The sequence below is a fragment of the Ammospiza caudacuta genome, chromosome 7, assembly GCF_027887145.1.
Source record: "Ammospiza caudacuta isolate bAmmCau1 chromosome 7, bAmmCau1.pri, whole genome shotgun sequence".
Classification (NCBI taxonomy): domain Eukaryota; kingdom Metazoa; phylum Chordata; class Aves; order Passeriformes; family Passerellidae; genus Ammospiza; species Ammospiza caudacuta.
This window is the reverse complement of record NC_080599.1, coordinates 39,878,016-39,896,002: the sequence shown is the minus strand read 5'-3', so window position 1 is coordinate 39,896,002 and position 17,987 is coordinate 39,878,016. Positions and strand designations below refer to the sequence as shown.

Sequence of the window (17,987 nt, the reverse complement as noted above, 5' to 3'; positions counted from 1 at the left end):
AGCAGCACGACCACTGGCTTCAGTTCCCAAATGAGACCCCTTCAGAGAGCAAGGGTTACTCTGGATGCTCTCCTCTTACAAGCTGTGCTGCCCTGCTGACTGGAGCAGAGCCAGCATCTCTCCAGAATTAGGGGGGTTGCCTTCCCTTTTGGCAATGAGCTCTCAGAGACACCCCTGTCCCTTCCCTGTGGTGCTTGCAGGTGCTTGAGAATTGAGAGAAGCTTAATTTTTTCAGCCTCTCCTTTTTGCACTAAGCCACAGAACAGCCCTGGGCAGAGATGCACCCATGGCTGTGTAAGGGGCAGCTGGTCTGGCTAAAGGTCCAGCTCCTTGGCATTCTGCTGGCTGGAGGATGGGTTAGAAACAGGAGAGCAGCCTCTGGATCTGTCAGAGGGGATTTCCCAACAGCGCTTGCTGTCTGGTTCAGGTTGCCAAAATGATTTTCAAAGGGGCTTTTCTTGAAAGTGATACAGAGCAGTCATTCCTTGAAGGATAGTTCCTCCCACACTGCATTTCCAGTCACTGTGTCACCTGCATTCTCTTGGATCTCCTGAGCTTCCATCTCTCCACAGAGACCCTTTGGCTCCCTACATGAGGGTCCCAGGACAAGCAGAACTACATTTTCCCAGGCTCACGGGGCTGCAGGTGATGCTGCCTGAGGGGCAAGGATGATGGCTGAGCACTGCTTGCTATTTGGCTCATTAATTAAGTGTTCATTAATTACTACACGTGGGTATGGCAGGGCTAGCCCAGAGCTGGGCTGTGCTGGCATTCAGCTCTGGCTGGGAGACACAGCCTTGGGGACCCCCCTGCCTTGGGGAACCCCCCAGGCTGAGTAAGCTGAGCACACACTCTGCTCATTGTGCTGACCCTCAGTGCTGCTCCAGCAGCCAGACCCTTTCAAAGTCCATCCTCTGCAAAGTCCATTCCTGGACTTTGTTAAAGCAACTCTGATGCTGCACAGTAGGCGAGCACAGTCTGCTTTCATCAGCCCTCTGAGGAGTAGGTGGGAGAGCCAGGTGTCTGCAGCTGGACTGAAGAAACACAAATCATGACCCAAGAGCGACTGTGGCAGGTCCTGGATCCATCCTGGGGAGATCTCCGTGCCCTCTCGGCTCTGCTCTGCAGCTCAGCTGCAGCTGTAGGGCTCCTGAGATGGCTGGGAAGGAGGCAGGTCCAGCAGAGGATGGATGAGGCACGGAGGTCTCGGCACCTGGCCCTGGAGAGGATGGAGAAGGCAGCTCGCAGGTTTAAACAAGAGGTATATTTGGGGTATGTGCAGGGAAGGGATGCTAATTTGGGTAACAAAAGAAATGGGGGAGCTCTGATCAATCCCTCTGTGAATGGTGGCTGGGACATGGGCATGTTCTGGAGCATCACCAACCCAAGGTTTTGTGAGGGTCATCACCCTCCATTGCCTCAGAAGGCCCTCTCACAAAAGACTGTGTAAATTAGGTATTTCTCAATGCAGACCCATTGAGGAAATGCTGAGGATGAAAGAAAAGTTGGAGCTTGGGACCTTCTCAATCAGGTCACCACCCCAGACCTCCACACCCATTCTCCTCATCCATCCCTACTGCCAAGCCTTTCCTCTCCCATCCTCTTTCCTCTGCCCCTCCATAGGGATCTGTCTGCCCCATCATCCTCTAAGTACAAGGGAGTTCCACAACCTTCCAACATCTGCACATCTGTGAACAAAAGCAATTTTCTCCTGACCATGCCCAGGTAAAGAAGCACCTGGATTTTAGGGGGTCAAGCATTTGGAATTGTCTTAAACCCAGAAGAAATACCTCCTGCTATTCTTTTCTTGGAAGGGAGGTTGCAAACAGCCCACAGGTTTCCCCCCCCCCCCCTTGTTAATGATAAATTTTGTAAAACTTTAGCTGGTTGAACTGCTCTTCAGTGAGTTAGAGTTAAAAGGGGAGTGAAGGCCTGTAAGAGAGTAAACTGAGACAGGTCTAACCACTCCTACAGGTTCATGCAACTCTCCAGTCAAGGTGCAGCTTTCTCCCTGTTTTGGTTCCAGTTTTATGAACTCAGACTCAGCAAATTCCCCATCTGCAAATTCCCCACTCCAGCACACACAGTGCTCTGTGGGAGGTCTGCATGTTTACAGGGCATATATCCTAAAATTTTCCACTCAAGGTGACTGCTGGGCAGATGTTAGAATTGGGTATTTGCAGACTTAACCAACCTTTTCTTTTTCTTCCCTCTGCACCCAATTCTCCACCCTTTGCAGAACCCAAGCACCCAGAGCTCCCAAATCCTCTCACTGACCATGGTGGAGCTGGCAGAGAAGCTGAAGGAGGGGTCCCTGTCCCCAGAAAGTGTCCTCTACTCCTACATGGACAAGGTGGGTGATACCTCCAGCATGGCAGAGATGCTGCAGGGCTCTCCTACAGTGGGATTTTCAAATTAAAAATCAGCTCATTTGCTGAGAGAACCAGCAATGCTAGGGATTACAATTTTTGGTACTGTTATGTCTGAAGGCTGCCTTACAGGCAAATAAGCAGGACAGAATCCAGGTCAGAAAAACATCTCAGAAAGAAATATATTAAATTTATAGGTAAAATCTCAATAATGCCAAAGCTTTGAGAAGGTTGAAAATTCAGCTTGAAAACTCAGTATGTAATGTCTCCTTCCATCCATCCCTCTGTCTTGCTGCTGTTCTGTGTTCTGGAGAGGCTTTGGAGGTGAATCGGGAGGTGAACTGTGTGACAGACTTCATCCATGGATGTGAGGATCAGCTCCAGGAACTGAAGAAGCAAAAGGAGAAGGGGTTGCTCTATGGCATTCCCATCAGCATCAAGGACCACATTAACTGCAAGGTACCTCCCCAGTTCCTCTGCCTTTTGCTGTGGGTCTGGGAACAGGCCAGGATGTCTCATCCTCATCAGGACTGGAGAAGAGTTCCCTCAGATAAGGATGTTCTGGATCCAATATTGTGGGACCAGCAAACCTACTTTTCTTACAATTAAAATTTTGATTTCTCCAGAAACTGGTGACCTGTTCTGATCTGGTTTTCCCTGGGATAGTCAGGTTCTGTTCTGCCTCTGAGAAAAGTGAGGTGGGAGCTTTGCCACAAGAGGCATGATGAATTAGGTCTGGTTTTGTCACAGCTCCAAACACCATCTCTCCTGCACTAAAAAGATCTTTGTTTCCCATCCCCAAGGGCCACATCTCTTCTGGAGGGATGGTGAAATTTCTGGGCCAAGTGAAGGAAGAAGACAGCGTCATTGTCCAGGTCCTAAAGCACCAGGGGGGAATCCCCTTTGTGAAAACCAACATCCCACAGACCATGATAAAGTAATGCCATGTTTGCCTTCATGGAAACACTGTGACACATGCCTCTTGCTATCCAAGCTAATTGCACACATTAATTGCCTCCTTACTTTGATCTAAAATTATTTCTCTTGTATTTGATACTTCTTCCTTCTTAAATTCAGCTGTCTCAAGAAATCTATTTTGTGCCAATTCCACCTTAATTCCACACCCATCCCCTCACGGTGCTCTATGCCCTGCATTTATGGTTTGCAGAGGCAGAATTACCTCACTCACCTGCTCATCCTCCTCTCCCCAGCTACGACTGCAGCAACCTCATCTTTGGGCAGACCTTGAACCCTCTGAACCCCCAGAAGAGCCCCGGGGGCTCCTCGGGAGGGGAGGGAGCTCTGATTGCAGGGGGAGGCTCCATCCTGGGCATGGGCTCGGATGTGGCTGGCAGCATCCGCCTGCCCTCCAGCTTCTGCGGGCTCTGCGGCCTCAAACCCACGGGCAACAGGATCAGGTACACCCCAGCTCTTCTTCTCTTCTTCCACACACTGTGGAGGCTGCAAGGTGTTGCCCACAGTGCATCAAACTGTGGTAGTGCCTGGTTTCCTCCAGGGTTAAGTTAGCACTGAACTCGCTCTGTTAATAACACAAGAGGACTTCAATATGAATCACAACAAAGACTTATTCGGTTTTTAATAGCTCTGGCCAAGAAGCTGAAAGCAAATGCTACAGGGTAATCTCCTTTTCAGATGTTTGCCAACCCTCGCTCTGCTTGTAAGAGTTTTCTGTTTATCAGAGGTGGCTTGCCCATAGATAAGAATTTAGTTGCAGCAGGAAAAAGAGATTAATGAATAGTATCCGTAGCATCTTCCAGACCATCTAAGCCTTCATAGCCTAGTAAGTGTTAAGTCTTAGCAGGAACTTTTGCCCTCCTAGATTTGGTTGAGGGCCAATGGGAAGTTTGCAGCTCAGCATGGTGACCTGCCCTATAGCCTGCTGCTAATTTCTTCTCCCATTATGTTCCCAGCAAACAGGGAGTCGTTGGTGCTCTCATGGGAATGCAATCAGGTAAGTCCATGATGGCATGTTCCTACATCACACCTTTGCCTCTTACATCTCCAACTGCTGAAATGCCAGCAGGCCTGCTTGCCCTGCTCTGTGCCTCACAGCCAGCCAAAGCAGGGATTATTAAAGCAGCCTCCTGCCAAGACATTTTGCACCATTGGTTCTGCTCTGTGTGGTGGCTGGTGTTGGCTGAACCTCAGCAGGATGAAATCAGTGCAATGATGGAACGGAACCAGGCAGTGCAGTGTGTGGCATGAGAGATGTGAGATGTGCATGCCAAAGGCCTGGGATGTCTCACTGGAGATGCTGCCAGGAAGTTCTGACAGCTTCAGCTCCACCCAGGCATTGGTGGAAGGCTGCAGCTCTCTCTCCTCACATCTGCAGAAGCCTGGCCCAGGAGGTCATCGGGCTCATCAGGCTGCCTCTGCTCTGAGACTGACCGATCATTCATGCTGGACCTCCTTGCTCATTACCCTCACTCCCCACTTCTTTTCCCTGACCTGAAACTCTCCCATTTCACCTGAAACTCCCCCGTGCTGTGCTCCAGCCCCACCAGCAGCTCTGTGCCAGCAGCAGCCCACCTGGCAGCAGTAGCAGGTGACAGGCCCTTTGTGCTCACAGTGACAGGGGTGCTGGGGCCCATGGCACGCGACGTGGACAGCCTGGCCCTGTGCATGAAGGCTCTGCTCTGCCAGGAGATGTTCCAGCTGGACCCCACCGTGCCCCCCATCCCCTTCAATGACCAGGTAAGGCTCAGAGGTGCTCCCATGTCTCCACCTGCCCAGCAACAATCTCCAGAAATTCCTAGATTTCCAAGATGGCAAAGGACCCAGGGAAACACACACCTTTGTGGACAGAGGACAAGTGACCCCAGAAGCAACCACACAGCAGGGCTGGCAGGAAGGAGGTGCTGTGGAAAGGACCACACCAAGGACACTGCTGCAGACCTGGTTCTGGACAGCAGTGCTTTTCAGCTTTTCACCAGCCCTGTTCCTCCCATCCTCCCCCCAGCCCAGGAGAGCTCAGCTGGTGCCTCCCTGATGTCAGGATCTTTAGCTGGTCAGAGTGATCCCGAGAAAAGTTCCAAAGTCTCTTTTCCCAGCCCAGCGCTCGAAGAAGGAGTCAGAGCTCTTCATTTCTCAGTCTCAAGGTTGTTTATTGTATCTTATCTATAAAATTCTTTCTCCTATCCTGCCAAGGTCCACTCAGGAAGACAGTCCAGGAACTCTGCCTGCCCCCAGGGCAGTGTTATTTCTTTATACTAAAAACTACGTATACAATGTTAACAATCACTTTCCAATACCTATCACCTATGTTAGACACTGAGCTTCTACTCTAAACCAATTTGTAAGTGCCAACATCACAGCAGAAGATGGAGGCCAAGAAGAAGAAGGAGAAAGGCTGGACATGCCCAGATCCCTCCATCTTGCCCCCTGAACCCCCATTCTAAAAACCCCAAAGTCTACTTATTCACCTTGTGATAAATTCACTATCATTCCACTTAATTTGCCATGGCTTGCAGATCTTCATCTAAGGTTGGTAACTTGCTCCACGGGTCATAATCAAACCCACAGGGGCATTTTGGGCTCTGTGCCAGGGTCCCTGAGCCCCCTGGCAGGGGTCTGGGCTGCTCAGGACAGCCAGAGGGGTGTCCTGGGCCCTGAGCCCTGCGGGCAGCCCAGCCTGGCTCCTCTCCTGGATGCAGTTGTGTCTCCCCTTCTCGCAGGTTTACAGCAGCTCGGAGCCTCTTCGAGTCGGGTTCTACGAAGGGGATGGGTACTTCCAGCCCTCACCCAGCATGATTCGGGCTGTGCAGCTCACCAGGAGGCTCCTCCAGGATGCAGGCCACACGGTGGGTGTCCGTGCCTGGAGCTGCTACCCTGCTCCTAACAAAGTCTGGATAAATCACTTTCCATCTCCACTTTGGCTCCTTGTGAAAGAGAAAGGCAAATGTAGCAGCTCGTTTTCTAAACTGGGATGATCTTGTTTATATTTCTGGCCTAACAGACATAATAATTATGTTCAGATATCTCCACGTCACACCAAGCAGTGTTGTTTCCATCGTGCTTGGTGTTCCCATAAATGTCAAACTCAAAACAGTTTCAGTGATCCCTCAGCTGTTAAACACAGCCTGTAGATTTCCTGGTGGGTAAGTGGGAAGGAAGTTGGAGCAGTTGACCCTCCAGGGACTTATTTTAGCCTACATTTTTCTGTGGTTCCACCAGTGGAAATTTCTCTATGGTAGCTGCTCCAATGATGCAAAATAATTTTTAAAAAATTTAGGATTGGTGGTTTGAAGTGTCTAAGAATTCTTCTGTAAGAATGTGGAGGAGTGGAGCCTGTGCCAGGTCCAATATGTATTAATGCCTTGCCTAGAGCTAATGGGAAAGGACAGCAGGCAGATGAAAATGAGAACTTGCTGTCCTAGAGCAGCCTCCCTGCCTAGGTGTAAGTCTCCCACCACTTCCCACTGAGCTCTGGTGAGCACTGGTGAGGCAGGAGGGATCACAGAGGGCTCTCTGAGTCATTCACCCTTGCTGCCTCTTGGACAGGGATGCTTTTCTTGCAGCTTGTTCCCTTTGCCCCGCCAAAGATTGACTACATGGTGGATGAGCTGTTCACCAGAGGGATTTTCTCAGATGGAGCCGCCCACCTGGTGGACTGCTTGTGAGTAAAACCCATTGCTGTGTGGGCTGCAGTGAAACCTGCAACTGTGAGGCCAGTGGGTGCATCCAGAGCGTTGCTATTGTGTGTGCACACTGAGCAATGAGCAGCAGAGGAGCAGTTTCTGCAGTTCAGGGTGACTCTGGCACGAGCAGCAGGCTGTTCACACACACAGCTGACACTGCGGGTGCCCTCCCTGCCACTCTGTCACCTCAGCATGCCCAGGGCTGTGCATGGCCCCACCACTGCAAAGCCCCCCAGAACTTTTATGGCCCTGATGACACAGGGGCCATTAAAAAAAAAATAAAGTACTGATTTATCTGTCACTTTTGTCATGAACATTTATACCTCAGCATTTATTGCTCAGTGTTTTGTGTTGAAATGGGCAGATTTTTTCTTCTAGCAGCTCCCCTCCAAGACAAACCCTGCCTTGGGAGTAGCACTGCTGTTCCTATTCCTCCGTCCACAGGTGACTTGTGCTGACTTTTTCACTCTCTGCTCTTGCAGCAAAGGAGACATGGTGGATCCCAACCTGAAATCCCAGTACAACACTTACAGGCTTCCTGCTCTGCTGAAAAGGATCTTGGCTATCATTCTGAAACCCATAGTAAGTGTGTGGGTGTGCCTCACCTGTGTTACAGGAGATCTGCGAGGTGGGGAGGCTTCCTCATGCAGGGAGGTAAATTGTACCACCCAGGAATGCTTGCCTGATGGGCTTCATAATGAAATACATTTCATTTTTAAACCCAAGATGAACTTATCAAGTGAGTCTGACAGCCTTTTGTGGCAGTTTTGCGTGGGGAGGTTGAAATATGATGGGCTGTGAGCATACAGCCCTTCCAGCAATGAGCTCCAGGAGAAAGGATATCACTAGCAAGGATCTAAACAGCATTTCCACATCCAGAAGATGATTTCCAGGACTACTAGTGTGGTCTAGAGCCTTATTTGTAAGAGTTGTCATGATTAAATGTGTAAAATATTGTGGGAATAAACCCACTTCACTGGAACTGGCCTGTCCTTCAGAGCCAGGAGAAGACAGATGCCCAAAATGCAGTCCCAGGGTAGCAGTCCCAGCTATTCCAGCTGCATTGCTGTTGACTAATCCCAGGTTTTTCTCTTCCCTCCAAAAGTACCCACGCATTGCTCGGGATCTCGGCGCTCTCTGTGGAGTGGGGTAAGGACCCTGGGGTAGCCCTGGACAAAGGGGATGTGCCTGCCTGTGCCCACTGCCCGTGCAGGCAGATGCCAGCTGTGCAAAGCCCTGCCATGGGGGGCTGGGTGGCACAGGCTGAGCCAGGTGGGGTGTGCTGCCTCTGCACCACCTGGGCTCAGCACTGGCTAATCCAGGGATTCTCAGCCAGGGGGTGTTTAAGGGCTTAAGGATGCTCAGAGTGACAGGTGATCCTCAGAGTGATCCCTGGAGACCAGCACAGGGAGATAAGGGCTGTTTTCCCTATCTGGGTGGTGCCCAGAGCATCACGTGTTAGTGCAGAGGTCTCTGCCTGCACGTGCAGTGTGGTGTGAGGCACCTGCACCTCCAAGAGAGGCACAGACACACCAAACTGGTAGCAAATGAATTTAGAACACTGATTTTTATCTAGGTCTTCTGGCATGCTTTAACAAAAGCTCTTTTGATGTAGCTGTAAGCATGTGTGCACCAGGGAATCAGCTGGGTGGTACCATGGCATGTTCCCAGAAGGATTGTGCAGTTGCCTTAAAAATGGGCTCTGTGTGCATTTTCTTAGTTGCTTTCTGTTGCCACAAAGGTCATTAGTTCTGTCACCTTTCCAGGTCTGCCAAAAACCTCTGGGATCAGCATAGAGCAGTGGCGGTAATGTGACTTTATTTTTCTTACTGTAGTGAGATGTCTCCAAAGTTTCTAAGCATTTGCTTTGCACTCTGTGATGGATTTGGGGTTGGAAATTATTCACCACACTTTGCCCTGCACTGTCTAAGCAAAACCAGCATAGGAACAGCCACTAAAGATGAGGCTTCACTTTGTCTTTTCTGCCTCTTGTTGTGAATTCTTCATTTCAGGTATTAGGTGTCACTGTTCTGATCTAAGGCCATGCTTGAACTATCAAGCAGAGACATTAGGAGTCCAAAATTTTGTACATGAACCCTGTGACTTAGGTAGTTTCCTTATGAACTCATTTGATATCAGAAACCTCAGACAGGAAGTCTTTTCCTGGACAACTGCATCCAGTGCTGCCACAAGCTGACCGGGTTCCTCTTTTAAACCAGCTCAGTTTTATGCTTCAATTTGGTTTTATTTACCGACTCCTCTTGTCTCTGCTCTAATGGTTGGAAACCACCGTGTTTCCTTTGCTCTTTACTCCCTTCCAGTCTATCCTTATTTTATTTTTATCCTTGGGTTTAAATAGCACCTCTTCTCTCTGGTATTTTCCGCTGCCTCTATTTATAGAGAGTATCCTCTTTCAGCTGGTGTTTTGCAATGCTGAGGAGGCTGTTTTGGTGTCCTCCCACAAGGCAGGATCTGTGTTCCCTGGGACACCCTCACAACCCTCCCTGAGGAGCAGCATCCCCCCAGCCCGCACCACCAGCCTCCATCAGTGCCACTCACTCCATGCATGTGCACTGTGGGCTGACAAATTATAGGGCACAGGAAAAACTCCTAAAAAGCTGCCTGGTCACTGGTGGGAGTGTTTGAAATGAAATGGGGATGGTTTGGTGTTTTTTTTTTAAGGTGAAAACAGATTCCTCTCCCATTCCTGAAAAAATACCCCACAGAAAACCAAACCCAACAAATAAACATAAAAAACCCAAGACAGACAAACCAACAAAACACACACAAAAAAGAGCCACCACAAAAACAAACAAACAAACAAAAAAAGCCAAAAAGAACACACTTTAGAAGATTTGATGGTTTCAGAGATATTTTGAATTGTTACAGCTCAGTGAAACCATATTCACATGTTTTCATCTACTGCAAACAAGAGTTGATTCAAAACTTTTGGCTAGTGACCAGCTTTTCTCTCAGAAAAAAAAAAAAAAATCAGGTTAGCTGCAGTGACTGTATTTCCTGGAAACACTCATCATTTGTTGAACTTTCAGCAGGAAGGATCTCAGACTGCAGGTGGAGATTGAGGTCAGACTAAAAAATAGCCCCAAGGCCAGGCCTTTTGTGAGAGAGCTGGAAGACTCTTGTACAGAAAACTTGCTGTGAATGGGTTGTGCAGGACAGGGGCTGGGTCATGGCACAGATGTGTCCCTGTAGCCAGAGAATGGCTGCAGAAACAACTGTGGTTCCATCTGTGGCTGTTTGCTACGACAAACTGGGACATCTCTTTGGGGATGGATTCATTCATTGCCTGATGTTCAGCAAAGCTGTGCTAAACCAGACCTCAAATCTGGATCTCTCCTGGAGCTGCAGTACAATCCTGAAACTGTGTTGTGGGAGATGTCCTGGGGCTTGCCCAAATGTCTCTTGCTCCTTTCTTTCCTTACCCGTATCCTCATGTAGAATGAATGAAGGTTTTGTAGAAGTATTTTGGCTTTATGTTTTTTAATACTGACACCAGAATAACCAAAGCTTTTAGAAAATGTGACTTTTTAGTCATCCAAACAAACTGCCGTTGATCTCCATTCAATATAATTCTAAAACAAAGCTGTTCATGGAAAAGATTGGGTTAATACTCAAAAAAATCAGTTCTGAAACACACACATAGCATTCATGTCTAGGTCTGGGCAGCATATGGTATACTGACAGGAAACCTAAAAATGGAAGAACAAACTCCCTTGACCCTTTCAAAGCACAGTTCAGATTCTATCTTAATTTTTTTTTTTTTTTTTTTGCTGTATCCAGGAAGACTTTCTCCCTCCTTTTCTTGTGTCAGCACTGATCTGCCACTGCTATCCAACAGACACCCCTGACATCTTCTGTGCCTTTCCCTCCAGGCTTACCGCAGGGAGTTCATCACCAAATGGAGGCAGCTGAGGCTGGATGTGATCCTTTGTCCCATGCTGGGGCCAGCCTTCAACCATGGCTACGCTGGGAAGCTCTTTGGTAATGTCCCTGAGGACACACAGGGCACACAAGTGTCCCTGCACACACCCAGGGTGTGTTTGTGGGCAGAGCTGCAGCAGGACACTATGGACCTTCCCATGGACATTCCCCAAACTATGCACGGTGCTGGCTCTGCCCTCAGGGAGAAAGCAAAGGAGAGGCTCTGGGTGGGTTTTTCACACCCCACCTCATCTGAGCTGAAGATGTATGTGGGTAATTCTGGGGCAACAATAAGTGGTCCCTCTGTCCCAGCTGTTCATTGGTGATTTTTTCCTGTTTTTCTACTGCAGAAAGCCCCAGAGCTGCTCCTGCAGCAGAGAGTGGCAGCGAGGACAGCTGTGGTAGATTTTGGTACGGGACCAGGCTCTTTTGGATGCAGCTGTCTCACATTTCCCAAAACTCTGCAAACAGCAGGAAGGCTCATTGCATGTGACTTGCAGAAAAAGGCCTTTTTTTATAGCTTCCTGCAAGTCAGGGTCCTCCGCCCCTCTAGCAATGACCTTTTGGGATCCAAACTCCCCACAGTGATGTTACATAACTGGACATCAGGAATATCTTGGAAAGGTAGCTGGGATTTTTTTCCCCAGGGGTAGATGCAGACTCTGAATTGTTCCCTCACAGAGTGACAGGTGAATGCACAGGTCACTCTGTTCTCTGTCACTCAGACCTCTCCATTAAAAGTCCCTTTGCGGCAGCATGTTTTCAGGCCTCCTCTGGACCAGCAACTCCATTCTGCAATTCCTGCAACTCAGGTTACCATCTGGAGGTCATTGCTGACCCAGCACATTAAATTTTGCCATTTTGCATGCTCTGTGTCCCAGCTGCAACCTCCTACACCCATCTGTACAACGTGCTGGACTTCCCTGCCGGGGTGGTGCCGGTCAGCGCAGTCACGAGGGCTGACGAGGAGGAGCTGAAGCAATACCGAGGGCACTACGGGGACCCCTGGGACAGGAGGCTGAGAGAGGTCAGCAGCAAAAGGGCTCAGGTCTTAGAACCAGCAGAGTGACACCTCTGGGACGTGGTCCCAAGGCTGGTCTACATCTCCTAGTGGGAGTGGGAGCTTGTTTAGCAGCATCTCGGGAGTTTTGCTGTTAATTGCAGCCCCGAGATTGTGAAAAGTCTCTGTTTTGGCCCATGCATCCAAAGAATGAGCTGGAGTTCTTCAGTTTTCCGTCTCAAAGTTGTTTATTATATCTTATCTATACAATTTTTCTCCTGCCCAGCTGAGGTCTGCTCAGCAGGACAGCCAGCAACACTCTGACCGCCCCTGGGGCAGTGTTGTCTTTTTATACTACAAACTACGTATATCATATTTACAATTACTTTCCAATACCTATCACCTGTGTTAGACAGTGAACTTCTACTCTAAACCACTCCCAAAGTGCCAGCATCATGGCAGAAGATGGAGGTAGAGAAGAAGAAGAAGAAAGACTGGACCTGCCCAAGTCCCTCCATCTTGTCCTCAAACCCCCATTTCAAAAAACCCCAACATCCACCCTTTCACCCAGTGATAATTTTATTATTACACTACTTAAACTTCTGTGACTTTCAGGTCCTCATACAAAGCTGGCAATTTGCTCCACGGATCATAATCAAACCCAGAGGTGTTCTGGGCTGTGTGCCAGGGTCTCTGAGCCCCCTGGCAGGGGTGCCAGCAACTCTGGACACCCAGAGGGATGCACTGGGTCCCGACAGCAGCACAGTTTGCACCCGCTGTTGCAGCACGCTGCTGTTTGCCAGCCTGGCAGCTGTGCCCTCGCTGGCCTTCCTGTGCCCTCCCTCCCTGCCGTGTCCCGTGCCTGCCCTGGTGCCCTGACTCAGCATTCCCTGGCCTTTTGCAGGCTGTGGAAGGAGCTGTGGGCATGCCCGTGGCCGTGCAGTGCGTGGCCCTGCCGTGGCAGGAGGAGCTGTGCCTGCGCTTCATGAGGGAGGTGGAGGCTCTTGCCCGTGGCACCAAGAAAAGTGTGTGATTTCTGGGAGCCAGCCTTGTCACTGACATATGGTATGAAAAATCCTTTCATTAGGATCTTTTCTCCATGTTTTGCTGCTCTTGAATGTGATTCGGAGAATTGTTTACCCAGCATGGGAAATTGTTTTTACTTGATGACCAATGACAGCTACCTGTGTCGAGGCTGTGAGCAGTCACAAGATTTTATTATAATTCTTTTCTACTCCTTGCTAGCCTTCTGATGAAATCCTTTCTTCTATTCTTTTAGTAAGTTTTAAGATATAATTTTCTTTTAATATAATATATATCATAAAATAATAAATCAGCCTTCTGAAACATGGAGTCAAGATTCTCATCTCTTTCCTCATCCTTGGACCCCTGCAAACACCACCACACAGCCTCCAGTGGGATGTCTTTTCATTCCCTGTCCCTCGCTCCAGCCACCTTCTACCTGATATGAAGCAAAATGATAGTGAGTTGAAAACTCTAAACTAATGTTTTAATAAAGTGGCCCTAAATTCTGTTTAAATATAGCCAGCAGAAATCTCGTCTGTCTAAATTGTCCTTTGCTATTAAACTGAGTCAAAAAAACAAAAGGACAGAGTTAATGCTGGACCAAAGGGATCCAATAACAACAGTTTAATATTATTTATTGTATGGTGTGAGACAAAAGAGCTGTTTATTGCAATATTTTACTTCCAACAGTTGGCAGGAGCAGATGTTTGTGAGAGAGTAAAACCTGGTAAGTGCAGGATTCCCCCTCTGGCTATGCCATTGTTTGGCCAGGAGACTTTTTGGCAAAGGCTTGCAGTCAGCCCATGGGTTTAAATAGCTGCCAAGAGAGCTCTCCTCCACAGACTTGTCCCCTTCCTGAACTCATTTGCTGTCTAGATCTCCACACCATCCAGCAGTTTAGCTGTGCAGGCAGTCCTGCAAAGCTCAATGTTCTTTGTATAACCATAAGCTGAGAGAAATGTTAGCTGATCTGTCATCACTCCTGTTCTTCATTATTTCTTCCAGTTAAGCAATGGGAAAATATGGGAGTTTAAATCCCACAAACACTTCAGGGAAAACTGAGAAAGCATTTCTGTGGCTACATTTAGGCCATTCCACTGCTTGGTGCTTCCAGCCACACCCTGACAATCGTGTGCTGTTTCTTGACCCATCCTTCACTCTCAAGGTGGAAGAAGAGGCTGAAGGACAAAGGGGGAATGATGAAGGAGATGCTTTGAATAAGCAAGTGTGTGTTGAAATAGGGCACTATCATTAGCAATGATCATTAGGGTGATTCCTTCCCCAAGCGTGCCGGGACAGAGCAGGGGTGACCCTGCCCTTGGCACTCATCTGCCTCCCTGGGGCAGCGCAGGGATGCCGCAGTCAGCTCTGAGTCACACGGAGAGTGTGACAGTCACGCAGCCTGAGTCACCCCCTCTGGCCCATGGGGAGCCAGAGAAGCTCCATGGCACACCCTGCCCCGAGGAGAGGCCCTGCCCCTGCAGGATTGCTGCTGGGGACAGCCTGTGGAGTGACCCTCACCCTCTCAGGCCTGGAGCAAAGGGTCTCCAGCTGTCCTCTCAACGGGAAGGTGGTGGGAGCTCTCCATTAAATAAGGAATCTGCCCAAGTAGCGTCCCTGGCTAGACCTGCATGCACAGACCTTGTTTTGCAAGGAAAGGTCAGTGTTCTTCGCTCCTGTATGCCTTTGTAAGGCTGAACCAAGTGAAAAGTCCTGTTTCTAAAAGGAATTTCTGTTGCTATTGAGTAAGAAAGTGCACAGGCTCACCAGAAGGCTGCTTTGCACAGCAGCAGCTTTAATGCCAAGATTCTCTCTTTTATAGACTTTAATACATACAGACGAGATTGGTCAATCAATCAATACATTTCTCCTGGCTGGCTAATTAACAAAAACACCTTTCTTATAAACAATCTTTGAGAAAAACAGGAAAACAGAGCAGGAAAACACCACCTGCAGGTTGTTCATAGTAACAAGCTATCATCGTTTCTCTACAATTCCCTAAAGTCTCACAAGTCAGCCATAAGAAAACTTACCTGATTTTCTCAGTCTTTTCTGAGCATACTTGTGCTCTGCATTCCAGCTGCTCCTTGTGGATGGATCTAGAAGGGGTTTGCTGTTCATCCTGCTCTCCTGCCTCCGGCCAGTCTCTAGAGCTCAGATCCAGCAGCCAAAGGGAATTTCTCCCTGAAATTTCAGCAGATGCTGAAGTAGAGACTGTGGATGCTCAGATAACGCTCTCCTGGCACTGAAGTGGATGAGGTAGAAAAGAAATCCAGAAGAATGTTGGAAAAGTGTGAGGGAAATAAGATATATGTTTGGACCTGATTTAGGGGTCTGTTCAGTTATTTACAGATCAGATAAATGCCTCAGCTGGGCAGACAGCAAAGCACCTTCCGGGGTAAAATGTAGGGCCCTTCTCCAGCCAGGTTGTTCATGCCATCAGTTGCCATTGCTGCATCAATGTGGGGGAAAGTGGGGAGGGTGATGCTGAGAGCACTCTGGTGAGGCCAGGTGCTGGAACGCTGGCAGAGAAAGGCCTTTGGCAGGGCATAACTTCAAGTTCTCAGCAGAGTTCTTCCTCCAGGCCTCCTCCAAGCTGGAAAAAGAATGTCAGCCCCTTCCCCACCCACCAGCACAGTGCTGCTGTGTGCAGCTCCTGCACCAAGGGCTGCTGGCTGGGGCTGAGCAGCCCTTGCAGCCCTCCACTGTGTGTTTGCAGAGTGCTGGACCAGCTTCCCAGCACTGACCAAAGTCCAGGCTTTGGTCTGTCCCAGAGAATTATGTGCAAATGCTGACTGGGACAAAAGGGCTCTGTTTTTATTAGCTTCTTTCATCTTTAGCACAATATCCTGACTGTGGTCTTTGATCCTTTTTCCTCCTCCCTCCTGATTTTAATAATTTAAATCTGCCCTCCTTGATCCATATTTCATTCTGTAGCCAGATAAATAACCAAGCAAGGTTGAGGGACTGAGACATCATAAAATCCAGGGGTTTCATTTGGTTTGACTTTATTTTGCAGGACTTTTTCTTTAGTTGGTAGTTCACATTGTTGCATAATCGCAACACCAGGAGCAAATAAAACAGAACAAGAGTGGTTAAAAGGAGTCAGGTGTCCCTTTACAGTATCCAAAATACACAGAGCTCTCTATGTATGTAACAGGCAGTGGCAGAGAAAATTAAGGACACAAACATTCCCAGGATCTCAGGTATTCATTTCAAAGAATTTTCAAGGAAGGTGGTAGTTGGAGTAGCTTAGAGCAAATGTTCAAAAAGCAGGTGAAACAAAACACCTGAACATAACAAGGCTCACCCTTGAAACACACAAAAAAAAAATTAAAAGAATTAGGGTTGGTAAATCTTTCACTCTGAAACAGCTTTTACTGCACAAATCCTCACCCTCCAAGCAGGGTCTCACCCTGCTCACTCTTTGTTTTCTTTTCTGTCACTGTTCTGCAGCTTCCTTCATTCCCTGCTTGCCCATGGGAAACCAGTGACAGCCAGGTTCCTGCTGTAAGATTTGTGCCCAGTCATGGAGCAGCTGGGAACATCCCAGCCCCTCACCATCAGGCACTGGAGCCACAGCTGTCACCCCGTGGGGACAGAGCTGTGCCAGACACAATGAACAAAATAGGAATGCTCCTGGACTTGTGGTGAAGAGCAAAGAGCTCTCTGCAGCACCCTTTCTGATCATGCCTCTGCCTTGCTGGACAAGTTCTAAGTAGGATTCATAGAACTTGGCTGTGGATAATCTGAAGGAAAATAGTGCAATACCCATAAAGTATTGGGGAAAATGTCGGGATGGTCAGGAGAGAAAGCAGCCCCTGCTGCCAGAGGTCTGAGGGACTTCTCTCTTCCTGTCCTATCACAGTTTATTCAGGAAAAGCCAACAGGGTCCTGGCTGGGCAATGTGAAAAAGGGCTTTTAGGGACAGACCCTCACCTCTCAACTGACATCCTTGGTGTTTGGAAAGTTGCAGCTTAGGTAGGGGAAGGTTTGTCAGCAGTTCTTATGTTCTGTGAGTGCTGGTGGAGTTGGACTGGATCTGAGGAAAGTGTTATGTTTCCAATGGATATTTCAGGCTGAAATGAGTCAGAAACTGGAGAGCTCCCAGAAAACATTTATTCAGCCCTCTGAGCCAACTTGAACAAGTTCCCCAGAGGGGCCCAGCCCATTCCACTATGATTTCAGCATTTTGTAAAATGTCTTTAAAATTCTTTTAGAGCAGCATAGTTAACATGCCTCATCTTGTAAATAGTTTTAAAAGGAGCATCAGAGTGTTTGGTTACAAATACATGCACCCAAGAAACAGCTGTCAGGATTTATTCTTTGTCATTTCAATCAGAATGGGGTCAGAGCTGACAAAAATGTTTCTTACCAATTTAGGGAAAAAGCAGTTCAGTTATAGGAATTTCAGAAGAGACCCAGCCTGCCTGAGAGCCAAACCTGCTGAGAGTGAATCAGTGCAGTTTTGCTCTTGCAAGCAAAGATGGTGCAGGTCTTGCTGGGGACAGGAGGGAACTCTCTGACTTGGTTAAAGTGCCTTTTTCTGGGATGCTCAAAGTGAAGGGCATGCTGTGGATGCTGCAATGAAATCCCAGACCAGCCGTTACAGGCTGACTCTCCTGGTGAAAGGGTCATGGCTTCCATCTGAACTCCACCAATGGGTTTGACCTTGGTCTTGGATCAGTTCAGGTGACAAAATCAATGTGGAGAAGTGAATATTGACCTGTGAGTCAGGCTGGTCTGTGTCGTCTGCTGTGGAGATTCCACTTGGGACATTCCTCTACTTCCCTCCTTTAGGTTCCCTTGGATTTGTGGCCTTGTGGTGGCAGGAGGAGCCACACCTCGGATTCATGAAGGATGTGGAGAAGCTGCCACATTGATAGGAGAAGGGTTTTCCCCAGCAGCATCCAGCCATCTGGAAATGCAGCTGTGCCTGCTGAAAAATGTGCCCTTTGAAATGCCAGGTCAGTCCAGGCACAGCTGTGCCTG

General features: G+C 48.5%; 1 protein-coding gene across 1 annotated transcript; it reads left to right on the top strand.

Moving 5' to 3' along the window:
- Positions 1-1,051: 1,051 nt before the first annotated feature.
- LOC131560060 (vitamin D3 hydroxylase-associated protein-like) lies at positions 1,052-13,002 on the top strand. Its single transcript, XM_058808699.1, has 15 exons — positions 1,052-1,261; positions 2,240-2,353; positions 2,685-2,828; positions 3,173-3,306; positions 3,581-3,787; positions 4,301-4,341; positions 4,960-5,084; positions 6,065-6,190; positions 6,908-7,005; positions 7,510-7,609; positions 8,133-8,176; positions 8,794-8,833; positions 10,921-11,029; positions 11,851-11,996; positions 12,874-13,002. The coding sequence occupies exons 1-15, from the start codon at positions 1,052-1,054 to the stop codon at positions 13,000-13,002; spliced, it is 1,767 nt and encodes a 588-aa protein (XP_058664682.1).
- Positions 13,003-17,987: the final 4,985 nt, after the last annotated feature.